Consider the following 17,094-nt stretch of genomic DNA (forward strand, 5'->3'; position numbering starts at 1 on the left):
CATGTTGTCAGAAACAGAGCCAGATTCAGAAGTTTGGGGCTAGTCCTGTGCTTGGTCCCAAACGTGTGGCACTGTGGTCCAGTGGCCTCTTCGTCTTAGTGGAAGCTTAGTGGAAGGGCACTGGATTTGTATGTACTCAGAAGACCTAGATGTAAGCCCTGGTTCTGCCACCAATTACATAGTCATATGACTGAGCAAATCATAACTGTTCCAAGACTCAGTTTCTTTCTCTGTAAAATGGTGATAATAAAAGTACCTCCCACTTCACAGACTTTGTGAATTGGAAAACACTAGATAAAATGGAACATAGCGTACATATGGGAATGGTTTGTCTAGGGGAAAATTCTCAGAGTAGCTAAAGGGTGAAGCTTTTCTTGAAATTCAAATCCTGTCTCCAACATTTTCTAGCTAGCTGCATGATCCTGGGCAATTCACTCAACTTCTCTGTACCTGAGTCCTCATCTATAAAATGGGGATAATTGCTCCTACCTCACCTCAAATGAGATAACACATAAAGCTCTCTGTAGACTTAAAGACCAAATAAATTCTGGTTGTCATTGTTATTCATGTGCTTTTGGACTGACCCCATCAGCATCAATTACTCATTTTTTTGCACAGATAATGAAAACCGATTTTAATATTTGCCTAAGCAAAATGTAATTAGGAATGTAATTCTCCTGCTTAAGAAAGAGAGGAAAATTATAGAAAACATTACAAAGCCAAATGTCAATCATTAGCTATCCTTGAATTTCCTGAATGAATGCTTTTATTCTCTACGCTTAAAAGTTGACTATGTTCTAAAACTTCATTAATTTGGACAGTTCTGGGGAGGGGAGAAGGGACAGTTTGAATTGATGGAAAATGTGAATTGTTAAGTGTTTCTAAAGAAAAAGTAATTTTATCTTTTTCTTGTCAGTCCATGAGCCCTAAATCTCCAGCAGCTTTGGCCGCTGTTGACCACTCCCTCCTCAGTATATTTCCACCTTTGTATTCTGTGACACTTCTCCTGTTTTTCCTCCATCACTCCTGACCTCAACTTCTTTGCTTCCTTCCCTACTTGTCCTTCCCAACTCAAGACTCTGTCTTCAAAACTCTTCTCTGTCTCTCCAGACTTTCTCCCTTGGTGATCTCATGCATTCCCCATGTTTTTTTTTTTTCTTTTCTTTTTTTTTTTTTATTTAGCTTTTAACATTCATTTTCACAAAATTTTGGGTTACAAATTTTCTCCCCTTTTCTCCCCTCCCCCCCCAAACGCCAAGCATTCTAATTGCCCCTCTGACCAATCTGCTCTCTCTTCTATCATCCCTCTCTGCCCTTGTCTCTGTCTTCTCTTTTGTCCTGTAGGGCCAGATAGCTTTCTATACCCCTTTACCGGTATTTCTTATTTCCTAGTGGTAAGAACATTACAGTTGATTCTAACACTTTGAGTTCCAACTTCTTTAGCTCCCTCCCTCTCCACCCCTTCCCTTTGGAAGGCAAGCAATTCAATATAGGCCAAATCTGTGTAGTTTTGCAAATGACTTCCATAATAGTTGTGTTGTATAGGACTAACTATATTTCCCTCCATCCTATCCTGTCCCCCATTACTTCTATTCTCTTTTGATCCTATCCCTCCCCATGAGTGTTGACCTCAAATTGCACTCTCCTCCCCATGCCCTCGCTTCTATCATCCCCCCCTACTCTGCTTATCCCCTTATCCTCCACTTTCCTGTATTGTAAGATAGGTTTTCATACCAAAATGAGTAGGCATTTTATTCTTTCCTTTAGTGGAATGTGATGAGAGTACACTTCATGTTTTTCTCTCACCTCCCCTCTTTATCCCTCCACTAATGAGTCTTTTGCTTGCCTCTTTTATGAGAGATAATTTGCCCCAATCAATTCTCCCTTTCTCCTCCCAATATCTTTCTCTCTCACTGCTTGATTTCATTTTTTTTAAGATATGATCCCATCCTCTTCAATTCACTCTGTGCACTCTGTCTCTATGTGTGTGTGCGTGTGTGCATGTGTGTGTGTGTAATCCCACCCAGTACCCAGATACTGAAATGTTTCAAGAGTTACAAATATTGTCTTTCCATGTAGGAATGTAAACAGTTCAATTTTAGTAAGTCCCTTATGACTTCTCTTTGCTGTTCACCTTTTCATGGTTCTCTTCATTCTTGTGTTTGGAAGTCAAATTTTCTTTTCAGCTCTGGTCTTTTCATCAAGAATGCTTGAAAATCCTCTATTTCATTGAAAGACCAATTTTTCCCCTGAAGTATTATACTCAGTTTTGCTGGGTAGGTGATTCTTGGTTTTAGTCCTAGTTCCTTTGACTTCTGGAATATCCTATTCCATGCCCTTCGATCCCTTAATGTGGAAGCTGCTAGATCTTGTGTTATCCTGATTGTATTTCCACAATACTTGAATTGTTTCTTTCTAGCTGCTTGCAATATTTTCTCTTTCACCTGGGAGTTCTGGAATTTGGCCACAATGTTCCTAGGAGTTTCTCTTTTTGGATCTCTTTCATGCGGTGTTCTGTGGATTCCTTGAATATTTATTTTGCCCTCTGGTTCTAGAATCTCAGGGCAGTTTTCATTGATAATTTCATGAAAGATGATGTCTAGGCTCTTCTTTTGATCATGGCTTTCAGGTAGTCCCATAATTTTTAAATTGTCTCTCCTGGATCTATTTTCCAGGTCAGTTGTTTTTCCAATGAGATATTTCACATTATCTTCCATTTTTCTATTCTTCTCTCTTTGTTCTGTGATTTCTTGGCTTCTCATAAAGTCATTAGCCTCCATCTGTGCCATTCTAATTTTGAAAGAACTATTTTCTTCAGTGAGCTTTTGAATCTCCTTTTCCATTTGGCTAATTCTGCTTTTGAAAGCATTCTTCTCCTCATTGGCTTTTTGAACCTCTTTTGCCAATTGAGTTAGGCTAGTTTTCAAGGTGTTATTTTCTTCAACATTTTTTTGGGTCTCCTTTAGCAGGGAGCTGATTTGCTGTTCATGCTTTGACTTCATGTCTCTCATTTCTCTTCTCAGCTTTTCCTCCACCTCTCTAACTTGATTTTCAAAATTCTTTTTGAGCTCTTCCATGGCCTGAGCCCATTGAGTGGGCTGAGACACAGAAGCCTTGATTTCTGTGTCTTTGCCTGATGGTAAGCATTGTTCTTCCTCATCAGAAAGAAAGGGAGGAAATGCCTGTTCACCAAGAAAGTAACCTTCTATAGTCTTATTTCTTTTCCCTTTTCTGGGCATTTTCCCAGCCAGTGACTTGACCTCTGAATATTTTCCTCACACCCACCTCACCTCCTGATCCTCCCAGCCAGTGTTTGGGGTCTGAGATTCAAATGCTGCTTCCAGCCTCAGGGCTTTGGGGGGGGGCAGGGCTGCTATTCAGTGTGAGATTAAATTCAGATGCTCAGGTGAGGGCAGGGCTGCCTCTCAGGCTCAGTTCCCTCAGGGAGTTTATGCACAGACCTTCAACAATGGATCCAGGCTCCTGCCTGCTTGGGGAGCCCTGGTCTGCCGCTGCCCCTCAGCTTCTGTCTCCCGAGGGGGCCCGAGCCATGGGGGCACCCCACTCCCTCCTCGACCCGCCAAAGGGACTCTCTCACCGACCCCCGCCACCTGTGGGTGGAGGTACTTGTGCGGCCGCTGGAGATCCCGTCCCTGAAGCCCGCTCGGATCTGTTCCTCTCGGTGCCGCGGCCACGGCAGGGCTGTACTCAGCTCCCAGTCCCGGCGCCCAGTCCGCAGCACGAAGGACCTTTTACGAGAGGTTTGCAGGTCTCTCCGGAACAGAAATCTCCCTCGCTCCAATGTTCTGTGGCCTCTGGGTGCAGAATTCGCTGTGAGTTACTTCTTTGTAGTTGTTCTATGGGTTGTGGGTTCGGAGCTATGTGTATGTGCGTCTTTCTACTACGCCATCTTGGCTCCGCCCCCGCATTCCCCATGTTTTAATGAGCACTGTCATGCTAATGATGCCCCCTTCTTCAGATCCAATCCTAACTTCTCCCTGGAGTGTCAGTCCTACATCACATCACCTATTGCATATTTCTCTTTGGGATGTTCTTGCAACTCAAAGTCCCAACTCTCCAAAACTGAACTTACCCTCTTTCCCCTAAAACCTTTACCTCTGTAGTTTTTTGGTTAGCTCCAGGATCCTCCAATCTCCTCAGCGTAAGAAATGGCGTCCTCTTTGATTCCCCTCCCCCCCCATCTGTTCCCATTTCTGTTGAGATGCCAAGTCCATTTGGTTCTATCTCTGCAGCATCCTTCATGTGTAGCCTCCTTTTCATTCCTATTAGAGCTACCCTTCTTCAGGCAGGTATGGCCTCCTGCCTGATCTCCATACCTCGAATTTCTCCCTGTCCTAATCTGTAGGACATTCTGTTACTTTTCTTTTGTATTCTTCAGGTCCTTCTCACATTCGTTGCTCAAAAACCTTGTGGCAACCCATGCTATCCCTCCCAAGGAAAATCCACATTACTTAGCTTGGCATTCAACATCCTGCATTATCTGGGGGTCAGATTTTTCACTCTATATCCTACTACTCTTTTTTTTGTTTCCTTTCTCTTCTGGTAGCTAAGTGGTGCAGTGGATAGAAATCTAGACTTGTAGTCAGGAAGATCTGAATTCAAATCCAGCCTTAGACATGTTCTAGCTTTGTGGCCCTGGACAGGTCATTTAACCTCTTAGCCACAGTTTCTTCACCTATAAAATGGAACCAGAATAGTACATGTCAGTCTCTTTCCAAACCTTAAATGTCATATGAATATTGGTTATTATTGTAGCCAAAATGGACTGTTTGCAGCTCTTCTCTCTATCCTGTCTTGTCTTTTCCTGCTTTGCACTTTTCCGTACACCATCTCAAATGCTTAGAATGGATTGCCATGACATCTCTGCCAGTTGAAATGAATTCTCTCCCCTTCTCCCCTGCCCCCATTTTAAGGCCCAGATCAGCTGCCATTTCCTTTGTGAAGCCTCAGTTTTGCAGCCATAGGGCTCTGCCATCTTTGTCTTCAAACTGTTCGTTCCCTTGATGGGGCTTCATCTGTCCTTTGCATATACCATCTTCAAGCTTATGTTATTGATACGTAGCTTGATATCTTGTTCCCACCAAATTCGTAAGTTCTGGCAGAAGTTATGGGGAGGGTGGGTAGAAGACTTGTTTTCCCAATACACCCTGCACCGTGTCTTGTGCATTTATTTGTTGTTTTAATTTGTGTGTTCATTCACGTGAAAGACTCTATATACAAGCTAGCTCTACTAAAGCTGATACACAAGTATGGGCTGCTTGTTTGTATTTAATGGTCTTAGAATCCCCTTGAGCACTCAGACTCTCCCATGGTCACACAGCCATCATGTGACTAGCTGGACTGGAACCCAGGGCTTCTTAATACCAAGACTGGCCTTTTAGTACGTATACCACCCTCTGCCTTGCGCATGGTATATGCTTAATCAAAATGGCTGCTGAATTCACAGTAGGGATCCATGTTGTCAGCTGTAGCTTATGTTACTTTGAAGGCGTGTGCTTTAAGGAAGAGCTAAGAATGATTTGTATTGTAAATACCCAAGGCAGATTTTCAAACCAGGTCCTCCAGCAACATCCATTTCTCTCTCTCTCTCTCTCTCTCTCCTTCCCTCCCTCCCCCTATCCCTTTCCCTTTCCCTCTTTCTCCCTTTTCCTCTTCCTCTCTCTCTCCTTCCTCCACTTCTTCTCCCTCTCCTTCTTACATTGTATGCAAATGGTGCTTGAACTATATATATATATATATATATATATATATATATATATATATATATATATACACACCTCATCTGTCTGAATCTCTCCTATACAGAATAGAGTCAAGTACTCAGCTTTTGAGCTATATAAGGATCACAGAGTCAGTGTAGTAATAAAGGTTATTCATTTTAGTCAGAAGAGAGCTCCATGAACCCTCACTGAAAGCCTGAATCCATATGAAGGGCCGCTTGGTGTGGTGTGGATGGAGATGTTCCATTTCTGACACATTGTGGTTGTATGACCCTGAGCGAGTCACCTAGAGGAACCCTAAGATTATCAGTTGGTAGCCCAAAATATCATAGGTCTGGTCTTCTTCTCCCAAATAAAATACATAATATGTACATGTATGCACACATGTACATAGTTATATAGTGTTTATATATATGCACAAAACATATACTATGTATGTGTAATAGATACACTATGGATATACATATACAAATACACGTATATACTGTATCCACAGTTTATACTATATATGTGTAGACATATAAACATGTATGTGTAATATACACAGAATGTGTGTGTTTCTGGGTATGTATGTGTAATGTGAGTTTTGCGCTCTGCTTTTCAGAAGCACTCTTGGTCTCCTGGAGCCCTTACTTGTGCGCATCACTCTTTTGATACTTTCCATTTGCCTTCTTGAACTGTTTTTATGTATATTCTTTCCTTCTCTCTTCATTTAGTCTGTAAATTTCTTCAGGGCTGAGACTGTGGCTTTTTAATCAAACCTCTGATTTTAAAAAAAGCCTTCTTCAGGGGCAGAATGGTCTGGTGGCAAAGAACTCTGGACGTGGAGTCGGAGGGCGAAGGTTTGAATCTAGGCTTTGTCTTTCCTTCCCTCTGAATCTCAGTTTTCTCATTTTTAGCATGAAAGGATGCTAATGGAGTCTGAAGTTTCTTCTGTTTCTAAATCTATGAATTTATGGAAAATAGGAGCCTTTGATGATGATGATAACAGGAGTAGTGATAGCAGTTCTCTAGTGTTTACCATGGGCCAGGCACTTTAAAAATATATCTCGTTTGATCCTGACAACAACCATGGAAAATATTGTCCCCATTTTACAGATGAGGAAACTAAGGCAAAATGACTTGCCCAAAGTCGCACCATGATGAAATATCATATAATATTGTATGAAACATGAAACATTAGTATATGTTTTTTGAGCAGTACATCATGGTACTTATCTGTGATATACTTTTACTTCTTAGGATTTTTTCAATTTTTTTTAACAGAAAGGTGATTGGAGGTGAGTGGTAGGAGGAACACTGCTGCTGAAAACCTTATGATGCTTTAGTAAGAGCTGAAGATGATTAAGGTTGTGGAACGACTTGAATAACTTTTTAAAGGCTTTTCCTTTTCTTTTGCTGTATTAAACTGCTATAGCCAGCAGGAGGTGCACAGACTATGGCTAGGTCAAAGGCTTCAAAAGAAACCAGGCCTCCTGTTCTCAGAATGGCCCAGCTCCTGCCTTGATGGGGTCAAAGCAAGTGCAACTGGGAACTGTGAAGGGTCCTCCCATTTCCATTGTCCTGGGATTGCTGTTTGACCGGGGGACTTGTACTCATTCTCTCTTTGGTCACAGGTGACTGTGGAGGAAGTGATGACCACAACAGCATACCTGGATCTATTCTTGCGCAGCGTCTCGGAACCTGCTCTCCTCGAGATCTTCCTGCGTTTTATCCTCCTGCACCAACATGAAAACGTCCACATCCTCGACACACTGACCAGTCGGATCAACACCCCATTTAGGGTAAGTGAGGGCCAGAGAGGACGTGGTTCATCCCTTGTAACAGCTTGCTCTGAGAGATGCTTATCATCAGGAGTGCATTGAGAATGGTCCTTTTCTTTCTTCCCCCTTATTCACTGATCATTCAGCATTCAGCAGAGCTGAGAATTCACTGAAAGGAACTGAAGAGCTCATGTCATCCTATTCCCTCATTTTACAGATTTCTAGAGAAATGAAATGAAATGATTGATCCAAAGTCACACTGATGGTAAATAGCAGTTAAGCTTCCAACCCAGGCCCCTCTAACTACACATCTCTTTCTTTCTTTCCCTCTATTCTCTCTCTTTCTTTCCCACTTTGCCCCTTGCTTTCCCTCTGCCTTCCTCCTCTTCCTCTTCTCTCTCTCTCTCTCTTTCCCTCCTCCCTCTTTTCCTTCCCTCTCTTTCTTTTCTCCTTCTCTTCTTCTCCCTCCCTCCTTTTCCTTCCAGGTTTTTTATGCAACTAGAAAGAGAGCTAGAATAAGTCATAGCATTTGAACATGATTCTTAGTTTTCTGGCTTTCTATTTGTGTAGCCTTGGACAGGCCCTCTTATCCTCAGTTTCCTCATTTGTAAAATAAATAGATTCTGCTAGACCTCTGAGATTTATTCTAGTTTTAAATTTATGGACCTTCTCATATCTGTGGAAAGATGAAATTGATGATGTGCTTTGCTACCAGGAGTCATTTTGGCAGGGAAATGGTACTCCCTGCCTTTCACAAGGACTTTCTCTAAATTTGTTTTGGTTGGCACTTTCTCCTTTGAAGTAAGCATAATGATGATGTTTTTCTGAGGAAGTAAGATGTAGAACACGTGGCCTGAAGTATAAGTCTAAAGCAAGGCTTCTTAACCTGGGGTCCATGTTGGTTTGTTTTCGTAATTTGATAACTGAATTTTATCATAATTGGTTTCCTTTGTCATCCTAAATATTTTATTTTATATATTTAAAAACATTTTTCCTGAGAAGGGATCAAGACTATGAGAGGGGACTATGTCACACAAAAGAGTTAAGAACCCCTGGTCTATAGCAAGGGATCAAGGGGGTATCAGGATCATCAGTTTAGAGATTGAAGAGGCTTAGAAATCATCTACTTCATGCTTTTCATTTTACAGATGAGGAAACTGAGACCTAGAGAGAAGGGGTAAGTGGCAGAGCTAGAATTTGAACCCAGGGCCTTGGACTCCACATTCAAAACATTTTTCATTGAACCTGGATGACTTAGAGGAAAAGGCAACATGGCACATTGGGTTCAAATCCCTCCTCAGATACTAGTCTTCTAAACCTGGATTGGTTGTTTAATTTCTTTGCACCTTAAGCAATGCTCTAAGACTCATCTACAAAGTTAAAGATGGATTGTGGTCTAATTTGATAGTCAGGGTTCTACTTATTTGATGCCTTTCATGGGCCAGGTACACAATACTAAGTCCTTGGGGCTACAAAGATCAAAATGCAAAAGTAACTGACCTCAAGAAACTTACATTCTAACAGTGGTGGTGATGGTGGGAGCAGGTACACAAAGAAATAAATCAATAAAAAGAAAATAGAAAGTGTCCCATGTGCGGGTATTAAGGACCATGGTACTATCTGCAAGGCTTTTCAACGGGTACCTGGGCAGTTTTAGCTTAGAGCTCTGATTAACTTCAACAATCCCCTCATGGCCATTGTGGCTAAGAAACACAAACGCTCTTTCTGCTGAATCAGTTATTGTTCCAGGGGCAAAGGAACTCTCCAGCCTGAGCAGCTTGGGATCTTTGCCAGAGCCGTTTTATGACACTAACTCCAGCTTGGCCAAGCCTGCATCTCTCTCACTGGTTTCCCAAGTGCAAAAGGCCCCTTGTCTCTGCTGAAGAGGCTTTAGAACAATCCGCAGAATTAAATTTGTGGTGGCGTTGCTGCCAAGTGTTGCAAAATAAAATCTCTGTTCCTCTCAGCGTGACTCAGGGCTTTTCTTTGGCAGGGATTCTGAGCTCTGTTAAAATGTGAAAATGTGTGAATGTTTCAGAGGATATAGAATTGAACAATGCCTTGAAAGATGGATGCTATTTGTATAGGCAGCAGTCATGGTGAGGGGGCACAGCATGGACAGAGGTGTGGAGGAAGGAATGACAGTGACACTTTTAAGGGATTGTGAAAGGAGTGGCCTAAGCAAATGAATGAGCCACAGGGGATAGAGGTGGGGTGGAACACAGCTGAAGATATTGTATAGAAGGCTAGGATTGAGAAATTGGCAATGAAAACAGTGAACAGGAGAAGGATGCGATGAAATGCCTAGTTTAGGAAGGTTAATCTAGCTCTGTAATTTAGCTTGCACTGTGATTTTGGTTTGAGTCATCTCAAAGTGTTTTTTTTTTAAACAATGCCATCTCATAGGTGTTTAGTGGGGTATAGGTGGCACAGTAGATAGATCTCTGGGTTTGCAGTTAGGAAGACCTGAGTTCAAATCCAGCCTCAGATTAGTTCTTTGACTCTGGAAGAGTCACTTCACCCTGTTTGCCTCAGTTTCCTCATCTGTAAAATGAGCTGGAGAAGGATATGGCAAACTATTCCAATATCTTTGCCAAGAAAACACTAAGTGGGGGCAGGAAACATGGACATATTGGACATGATTAAAATAACTGAATATATTAGGTTTTAGCCCAATATATCAAAGGAATAGCATTGTTTTAATGTAGCAAAAGAAATTAACAGAGTGGTGATGCCATCTCTTATTTCAGAGAAGTTTCAGTGATGGTGTAAATGGTTCACTGGTAAAGCAAAGGGCTGCCCTCTGCCCTTCGTTCTCCCAACTCCACCAAAGTCTTGTAGGGTTATCTTGACTTGTTTGATATCTCTGTGACTTATGTTCTCTAGTTATGGGATCAAGTTGATACATTTTCTTTGTCATGAGATTTTCATATTTAAGTTTGCTTTGAATTTGATTTACTGAAAGATGTAAGATAAGATTACTCTGAGTCCCTCAGTAGACATGTAGTGTACTTTGATAAAATGAAACTAATAAAAACTAGCTTAGTTCATTCACCATGTATTTATTGAGTCCCTAATATATATGGGGCACTGTGCTGAGTACACAGAGAGAGGGAAAAGAAGTCTTAGATAGCCTTCTCTACTGTTGGAGAGACAAGATGTACTCATATGAAGCAGTTAGAGAATAATTATACATGACAATGACAATTGCTAACATGGTACTTTTAAGCTTGATACTTTATACAAGATTGTAGGCTAAGAGGTGGATGGAACCTTACGAGTCCTCTAGTTCAATGCTCTCATTTTACTGCTGAGGAAATGGATTAAGTGACTTTTGCAGCGTTTTGGGGATTCTGTATGGAGGTTTAGGCTTATTTCTTTTGAGTCTGGAGACCCCATAGAATTTCAGGGCTCAGTGTAATTTACTAACAGAAACATGTGGTGAACCTGAGCATCTTTAAGGTATCTTCCTTATTTTTAATTTGATTCTCACAACTGCATGCCAAATAAGAGAGGGGACTCAGGATGTTTTAGCCTCGAGGTGGCTAGGTGGTGCTGTGGGTCTGGAATCAGGAAGATCTGAGTTCAAATCCAGCCTCAGACAGTTACTGGCTGTGTGACCCCAGGCAAGTCACTTAACCCCCATTTGCCTCAGTTTCTCTAACTGTGAAATGGAGATAATAACTGCACCTCCCTCCCTGAGGATCAGATGAGATAATGTGCAAAGTACTTAGCATACTGTATGTCTCATAGTAGATGCTCAGTAAGCATTTATTCCTCACTTCCTTCTCTGGAGAATGGAAGACACAGAGAGACAGGACAACTATCTTTAAGTATTTTAAAGGCTATCAGGTGGAAGAGGATAAGCATTCAAAGGGGCAACATTTTGCTTACTATAATGCAATTATAGTTAGAATTCACCAAGGTAGAATGGGTAGCCCTGGGAGGCTGTACATTCCCTTTCTCTGGAAGTCTTCTAGCCAAGACTTGATTACCCTTGCTGGCTACATTGTAGCTGGGATTCCTTTGGTTGGGCATGGGTTAGACTAAATCGGGCATCAGCAAACGGTGGCCTCCTGACCAAATCTAACCTGCCTGTTTTGTAGGGTTTGTGAGCTAAGAATAGTTTTCATATTGTAAAATAAGCCTTATTGTATTTAGAAATGAAAAAAAACCTATTCTTAGCTCATGAGCAGTAGCAAAAAAGGTGGTAGCTAGAGCCATAGTTTGCCCTCCCTTGTTCTAGATGGTCACGGAGGTCTTTTCCAACCCAGAAAATCTGATTCTGTGCAATGGGTATTATTGTCTTTATTTGACAGATAAAGAAGCAGAGTCTTGGAGAGACTGAGTCACTTATCTCTGGTCACACAGAGGTAGAATTAGAAACCTGATTTCTCCTGATTCCAGGTTCAGTGCTCTAGCCACCCAGTAATATGTGCTTTCTCCTAAGGCATAGGTGATTAAGTTCCAGAGTAGTACAGACACTGAGCATACGAGGAGATCAGAGAAGGGAGAGATCATTGTTTTCTAGAGAAAGTTTGATTTGAGCTGAACTTTGAAGGAAGGCCATGCTAGGATTTGTATGAACAGAGAAGGTTCCTTGTGAGGGATTCAGCATGAGCAGATGTGTGGAGCCCTGCATGAGCATACCACTTTTAGGATATAACTAGGACGCTGACCTGAGGAAATTGGAGGTAGTGGTAGAAATGTCTGCCAATTGACAGTGAAAGCAATGGGAAGTCATTGAAGGCTACTGAGCTGGAGAGAAATGCGATGAAAGCAGGATCCAGGAATATTTCTCTAGTGTCATTGTACAATATGAAATGGAGAGGGCAAATATTAGATGCCAGAAGACTAATTGGGAGGTTCTTGCAGTACATTGGGCATGAGGTGATGGGAAATCCTCCATAAGTTGGTAGCCACAGGAGTGGAGAAGAAATGTGACTATATAGACTGTTTGAAGGAAGAAATCATATGACCTGATGACGTTGGATATAATGGATCAGAGACTCCCAAAAAGTCAGGTGAGTCCAGAGAAACCGGAGTAATTATGGTGTTACTGAAAGAAATGAGATAGTTGGGAGAAGAGGACCAAATTGAGACCTGAAGTGTGACTGGAGGTGATGGCAAGATATTCAAGTGGAAATGGTGTTTGGGCAGTGGACTGAAATTTAGATGTAGGGTCAAAGTCAAAGGAATACATTAGGAGTCAGAGTCCATAGTTATGAAATTAGAAAGGAAGAATTACCCAAAGGAGAGAGTGTATAGATGAGGACTGACTCTTGTTGAATGCCTGAAGTTAGGTGGTAAGAGAAGAGAGTGGGTCCTAAGAAGGACACATGTAACCCCTGAGAATTAGGAGAAAATGAGGATAGTACAACTTTATAGCAAAAGAATGAGTTGTAAGAAGTGAGGAAGAAAATTAGTAGGTCCATATTCCAAAGAGAAGTTGAGAAAGAGGAGGACCCCTACCTTCCCCCCCTCCCAAATGTCACTGGATTTGGAAAGAAGGAAATCACCAGAGCTCTTCAGAAGATTGGTTTCAGTAGTGAACACAGAATCCAGATTGTTAGGGGATAGGAAAGAAATGAGTGATAAGGTAGTAAATGGTAATGACAGAAAGTCACAGGGTCACTTGTTAGAGAGATGTGATAATGAAAAGGAACAACAAACATTTATTAAGTTACTACTGTATGCGGCATGCTAAATTAGATCCTAAAGTAGAAACAGATATAAGGTATACTAACTACCTTCAAGGAGCTTACCATCTGTTATCTAGCAGTTATTTAATTAATAATCTTAATTTATCAATATATTAATATCTAACAATTATTTAATTAATTTAATGGTTTAGAAGTTATTATCTATAAATTATTTATGAATTTCAAAGATCCAGCAATCCAGATGTTAACCCCTTAGTAGATGATTTAATAAATTGTGACCAAGATAAACAAACCAACCAACTCTTGGTAGCCAGAGTAGTGGTGATAATCCTCTCTAATTTTAATTGGGCTGATCTTCAGATGACATAAACATTTTATTGCTGGGCCTACAGTGGAAGGCTTTTCAGCTTGACTGGTGTCTACTGGCAAAGCTTTTGAGACCTAGGATTAGCTCCATCCCATGATGACGTACAAGAGCAGAACTTCAGCAGAGATTAAACACCAACTTGTGTACTAAGTAGATACAATAGTATGTACACAAATAACTGATTGAAGAGTCATATGAAGTAGCTTGCAAAGGTAAAGTGGAGTCAGATTGTGGAGCACCTGGATGGACAGTATCAGGAGCATGTATTTAATTTTATAGGCAATGAAGAGCCACTGAAAGTGGCTAGTAAGCTAGTGGCTGAGTAAGATAGTAACCTGCCTAGACCCAGAAGAGAGACCAGAGATGGGGAGCCCAGTTGATGCAATAGGAATGGAATGAAGGACATGGATACGTATTAGAGTTGAGTGGACTTAGCAACTTACTGGATTAAATTCAATTCAACGAATAATTATTAAGTGCCTACTAAGGGATAGGCACTGTGCAGCTAAGCACTGGGCGTACAAAGATGTAAGCATGATAGTCCTTGTTTCAAGGTCCTTCTGCTGGATGTTAGAGGTGAAATAGAAGGAAGTTCCATCAGTGAAACTCAAGTTTTAAGCTTTGGTGGCTGGGGAGGATGATGGTGTGAATGAGAAAAATAGGAGAATTAGGAGAATGGATAGGTTTGTAGATTAAGATAATGTGTTCAGTTTGGGACATGGATGGAGAGCTGGGCTTGGAGCCAGGAAGACCTGAGTTCTGGTCCTGCCTCTGACATGTATTGGCTGTGTGACTTTAAGGAAGTCACTTAACTTCTCAATGCCCCAGGAAACTCTAAAACCTTAAGGGAAGCAAACCAGGAAGAGACAAAACAGAGAAAGAAAATTATAGACCAATTTCCCTAATGAATATAGATGCAAAAATTTTAAATAAGATTTTAGCAAAACGAATATAGCATCTTATCACAAGATTAATACATTATGATCAGGTAGGATTCATACCAGGACTACAGGGCTGGTTCAATATTAGGAAAACTATTAGCATAATCGATCACATCAACAACAAAGCTAACAAAAACCACATGATTATCTCAATAGATGCAGAAAAAGCTTTTGACAAAATACAACACCCATTCCTACTAAAAACACTGGAGAACGTAGGAATAAAGGGAACTTTCCATAAAATAATAAGCAGTATCTATCTAAAACCTTCAGCAAGCATTATATGCAATGGGGATAAGCTAGATGCATTCCCAATAAGATCAGGGGTGAAACAAGGTTGTCCATTATCACCACTATTATTCAATATGGTACTAGAAATGTTAGCTGTAGCAATTAGACAAGATAAAGATATTCAAGGAATAAGAATAGCCAAAGAAGAAACTAAGTTATCACTCTTTGCAGATGATATGATGATTTACCTAGAGAATCCCAGAGATTCAAGTAAAAAATTACTTGAATTAATAAACAACTTTGGCAAAGTTGCAGGTTACAAAATAAACCCACACAAATCTTCTGCATTCCTATATATTAGCAACAAAGTCCAACAGCAAGAGATAGAAAGAGAAATCCCATTTAAAGCTAGGGTAGACAGTATAAAATACTTAGGAGTCTACCTGCCAAAACAAACCCAGGGATTATATGAACACAATTACAAGACACTTTTTGCACAAATAAAGTCAGATTTAAGTAAGTGGAAAAACATTAGTTGCTCATGGGTAGGCCGTGCTAATATAATAAAAATGACAATTCTACCTAAATTAATATACTTATTTAGTGCCATACCAATTAAACTATCAGACAATTACTTTCTAGAGCTGGATAAAATAATATCAAAATTCATTTGGAAAAACAAAAGGTCCAGAATATCAAAGGGACTAATGAAAAGAAATGCTTGGGAAGGTGGCCTAGCGCTACCAGACCTCAAACTGTACTATAAAGCAGCAATTATCAAAACCACTTGGTATTGGCTAAGAAACAGAGAGGTAGACAAGTGGAATAGACTTGGCACTCAAGATGCAGTAGGCAAGGAATATAGCAACCTTCTGTTTGATAAACCCAAGGACCCCAGCTTCTGGGATAAGAACTCATTGTTTGACAAAAATTGCTGGGGAAACTGGATAACAGTGTGGCGGAAATTAGGCATAGACCCATACCTGACACTGTACACAAGAATAAAGTCCAAATGGGTACATGATTTAGGTATAAAGATTGATACCATGAATAAACTGGAAAAGCAAGGAATAGTGTATTTATCAGATCTATGGAGAAGGGAAGAATTCTTTACTAAAGGAGAGATAGAAAGCATTATGAAATGCAAAATGGATAATTTTGATTACATTAAACTGAGAAGTTTTTGCACAACCAAACCCAATGCAATCAAAATCCGGAGGGATGTAGTAAATTGGGAAAGAATTTTTACAGCTAAGCTCGGGGATAAAGGCCTCATTTCTAGAATATATAGAGAACTGACCCAAATGTATAATCATACAAGTCATTCCCCAATTGATAAATGGTCAAAGGATATGAACAGGCAATTTTCAGAGGAAGAAATTAAAGCTATCTATAATCATATGAAAAAATGCTCTAAATCACTATTGATTAGAGAGATGCAAATCAAAACAACTCTGAGGTACCACATCACACCTATAAGATTGGCAAACATGACAGAACAAGAAAATGATAAATGCTGGAGAGGATGTGGGAGAGTTGGAACACTAATTCATTGTTGGTGGAGCTGCGAGCACATCCAACCATTCTGGAGAGCAATTTGGAACTATGCCCAAAGGGCTACAAAAATGTGCATACCCTTTGACCCAGCAATATCACTACTAGGACTATATCCCCAAGAGATCATAAAAATGGGAAAGGGTCCCACATGTACAAAAATATTTATAGTAGCACTCTATGTAGTTGCCAAAAACTGGAAGTCAAGGGGATGTCCATCAATTGGGGAATGGCTGAATAAATTATGGTATATGAATGTAATGGAGTACTATTGTGCCATAAGAAATGATGAACAAGAAGACTTCAGAGAGGCCTGGAAGGACTTATATGACCTGATGCTGAGTGAAAGGAGCAGAACCAGGAGAACTTTGTGCACAGCAACGACCACAGTGTGTGAGAGTTTTTTCTGGTAGACTTGGATTTTTGTAATAACGCAAAAACTTCTTATAAAAAAAAAAAATCCCAAAGGTGGTTCTCAAGGCAAGATGCCTTCCACACTCAGAGAAAGAAATATGGAAGTCACTCACAAAATGTAGCAGATCATTTTTGTGTATGTGTATGTGTTTGTGTATCATGTTCTGATTTGTTATACGATTTCTTTCATTTATTTTAGTCTGACTACATAGCATGACTATAGTGAAAATATACTCAATAGGAAAGTATATGTAGAATCTATACAGAATTGTATGCAGTCGCGGGGAGGGAGGGGGGTAGTGGGGGGTAGGTGGGGGGGGATAAAATCTCAATTGTATGGCAGTGATTGTTAAACATTAAAAAATAAAAATAAAATTAAAAAAAAAAAAAAACCTTAAGGGAAGGTAAAGAGAAGGTGCT

The 17,094-nt window shown here is 40.5% G+C and overlaps 1 protein-coding gene across 10 annotated transcripts in view; it reads left to right on the forward strand.

Annotated features, from left to right (window-relative positions):
* The window catches only part of FHIP1A (FHF complex subunit HOOK interacting protein 1A), a 368,975-nt gene that overhangs the window by 302,706 nt on the left and 49,175 nt on the right, over positions 1-17,094 (forward strand). For all 10 annotated transcript variants that reach the window (XM_072621249.1, XM_072621248.1, XM_072621251.1 and 7 more), the window contains one exon: positions 7,358-7,525. In XM_072621249.1, the coding sequence (XP_072477350.1) occupies positions 7,358-7,525 (168 nt within the window). The remainder of the gene's footprint in view (positions 1-7,357; positions 7,526-17,094) is intronic.

Source organism: Notamacropus eugenii, chromosome 6 (assembly GCF_028372415.1).
Source record: "Notamacropus eugenii isolate mMacEug1 chromosome 6, mMacEug1.pri_v2, whole genome shotgun sequence".
Classification (NCBI taxonomy): domain Eukaryota; kingdom Metazoa; phylum Chordata; class Mammalia; order Diprotodontia; family Macropodidae; genus Notamacropus; species Notamacropus eugenii.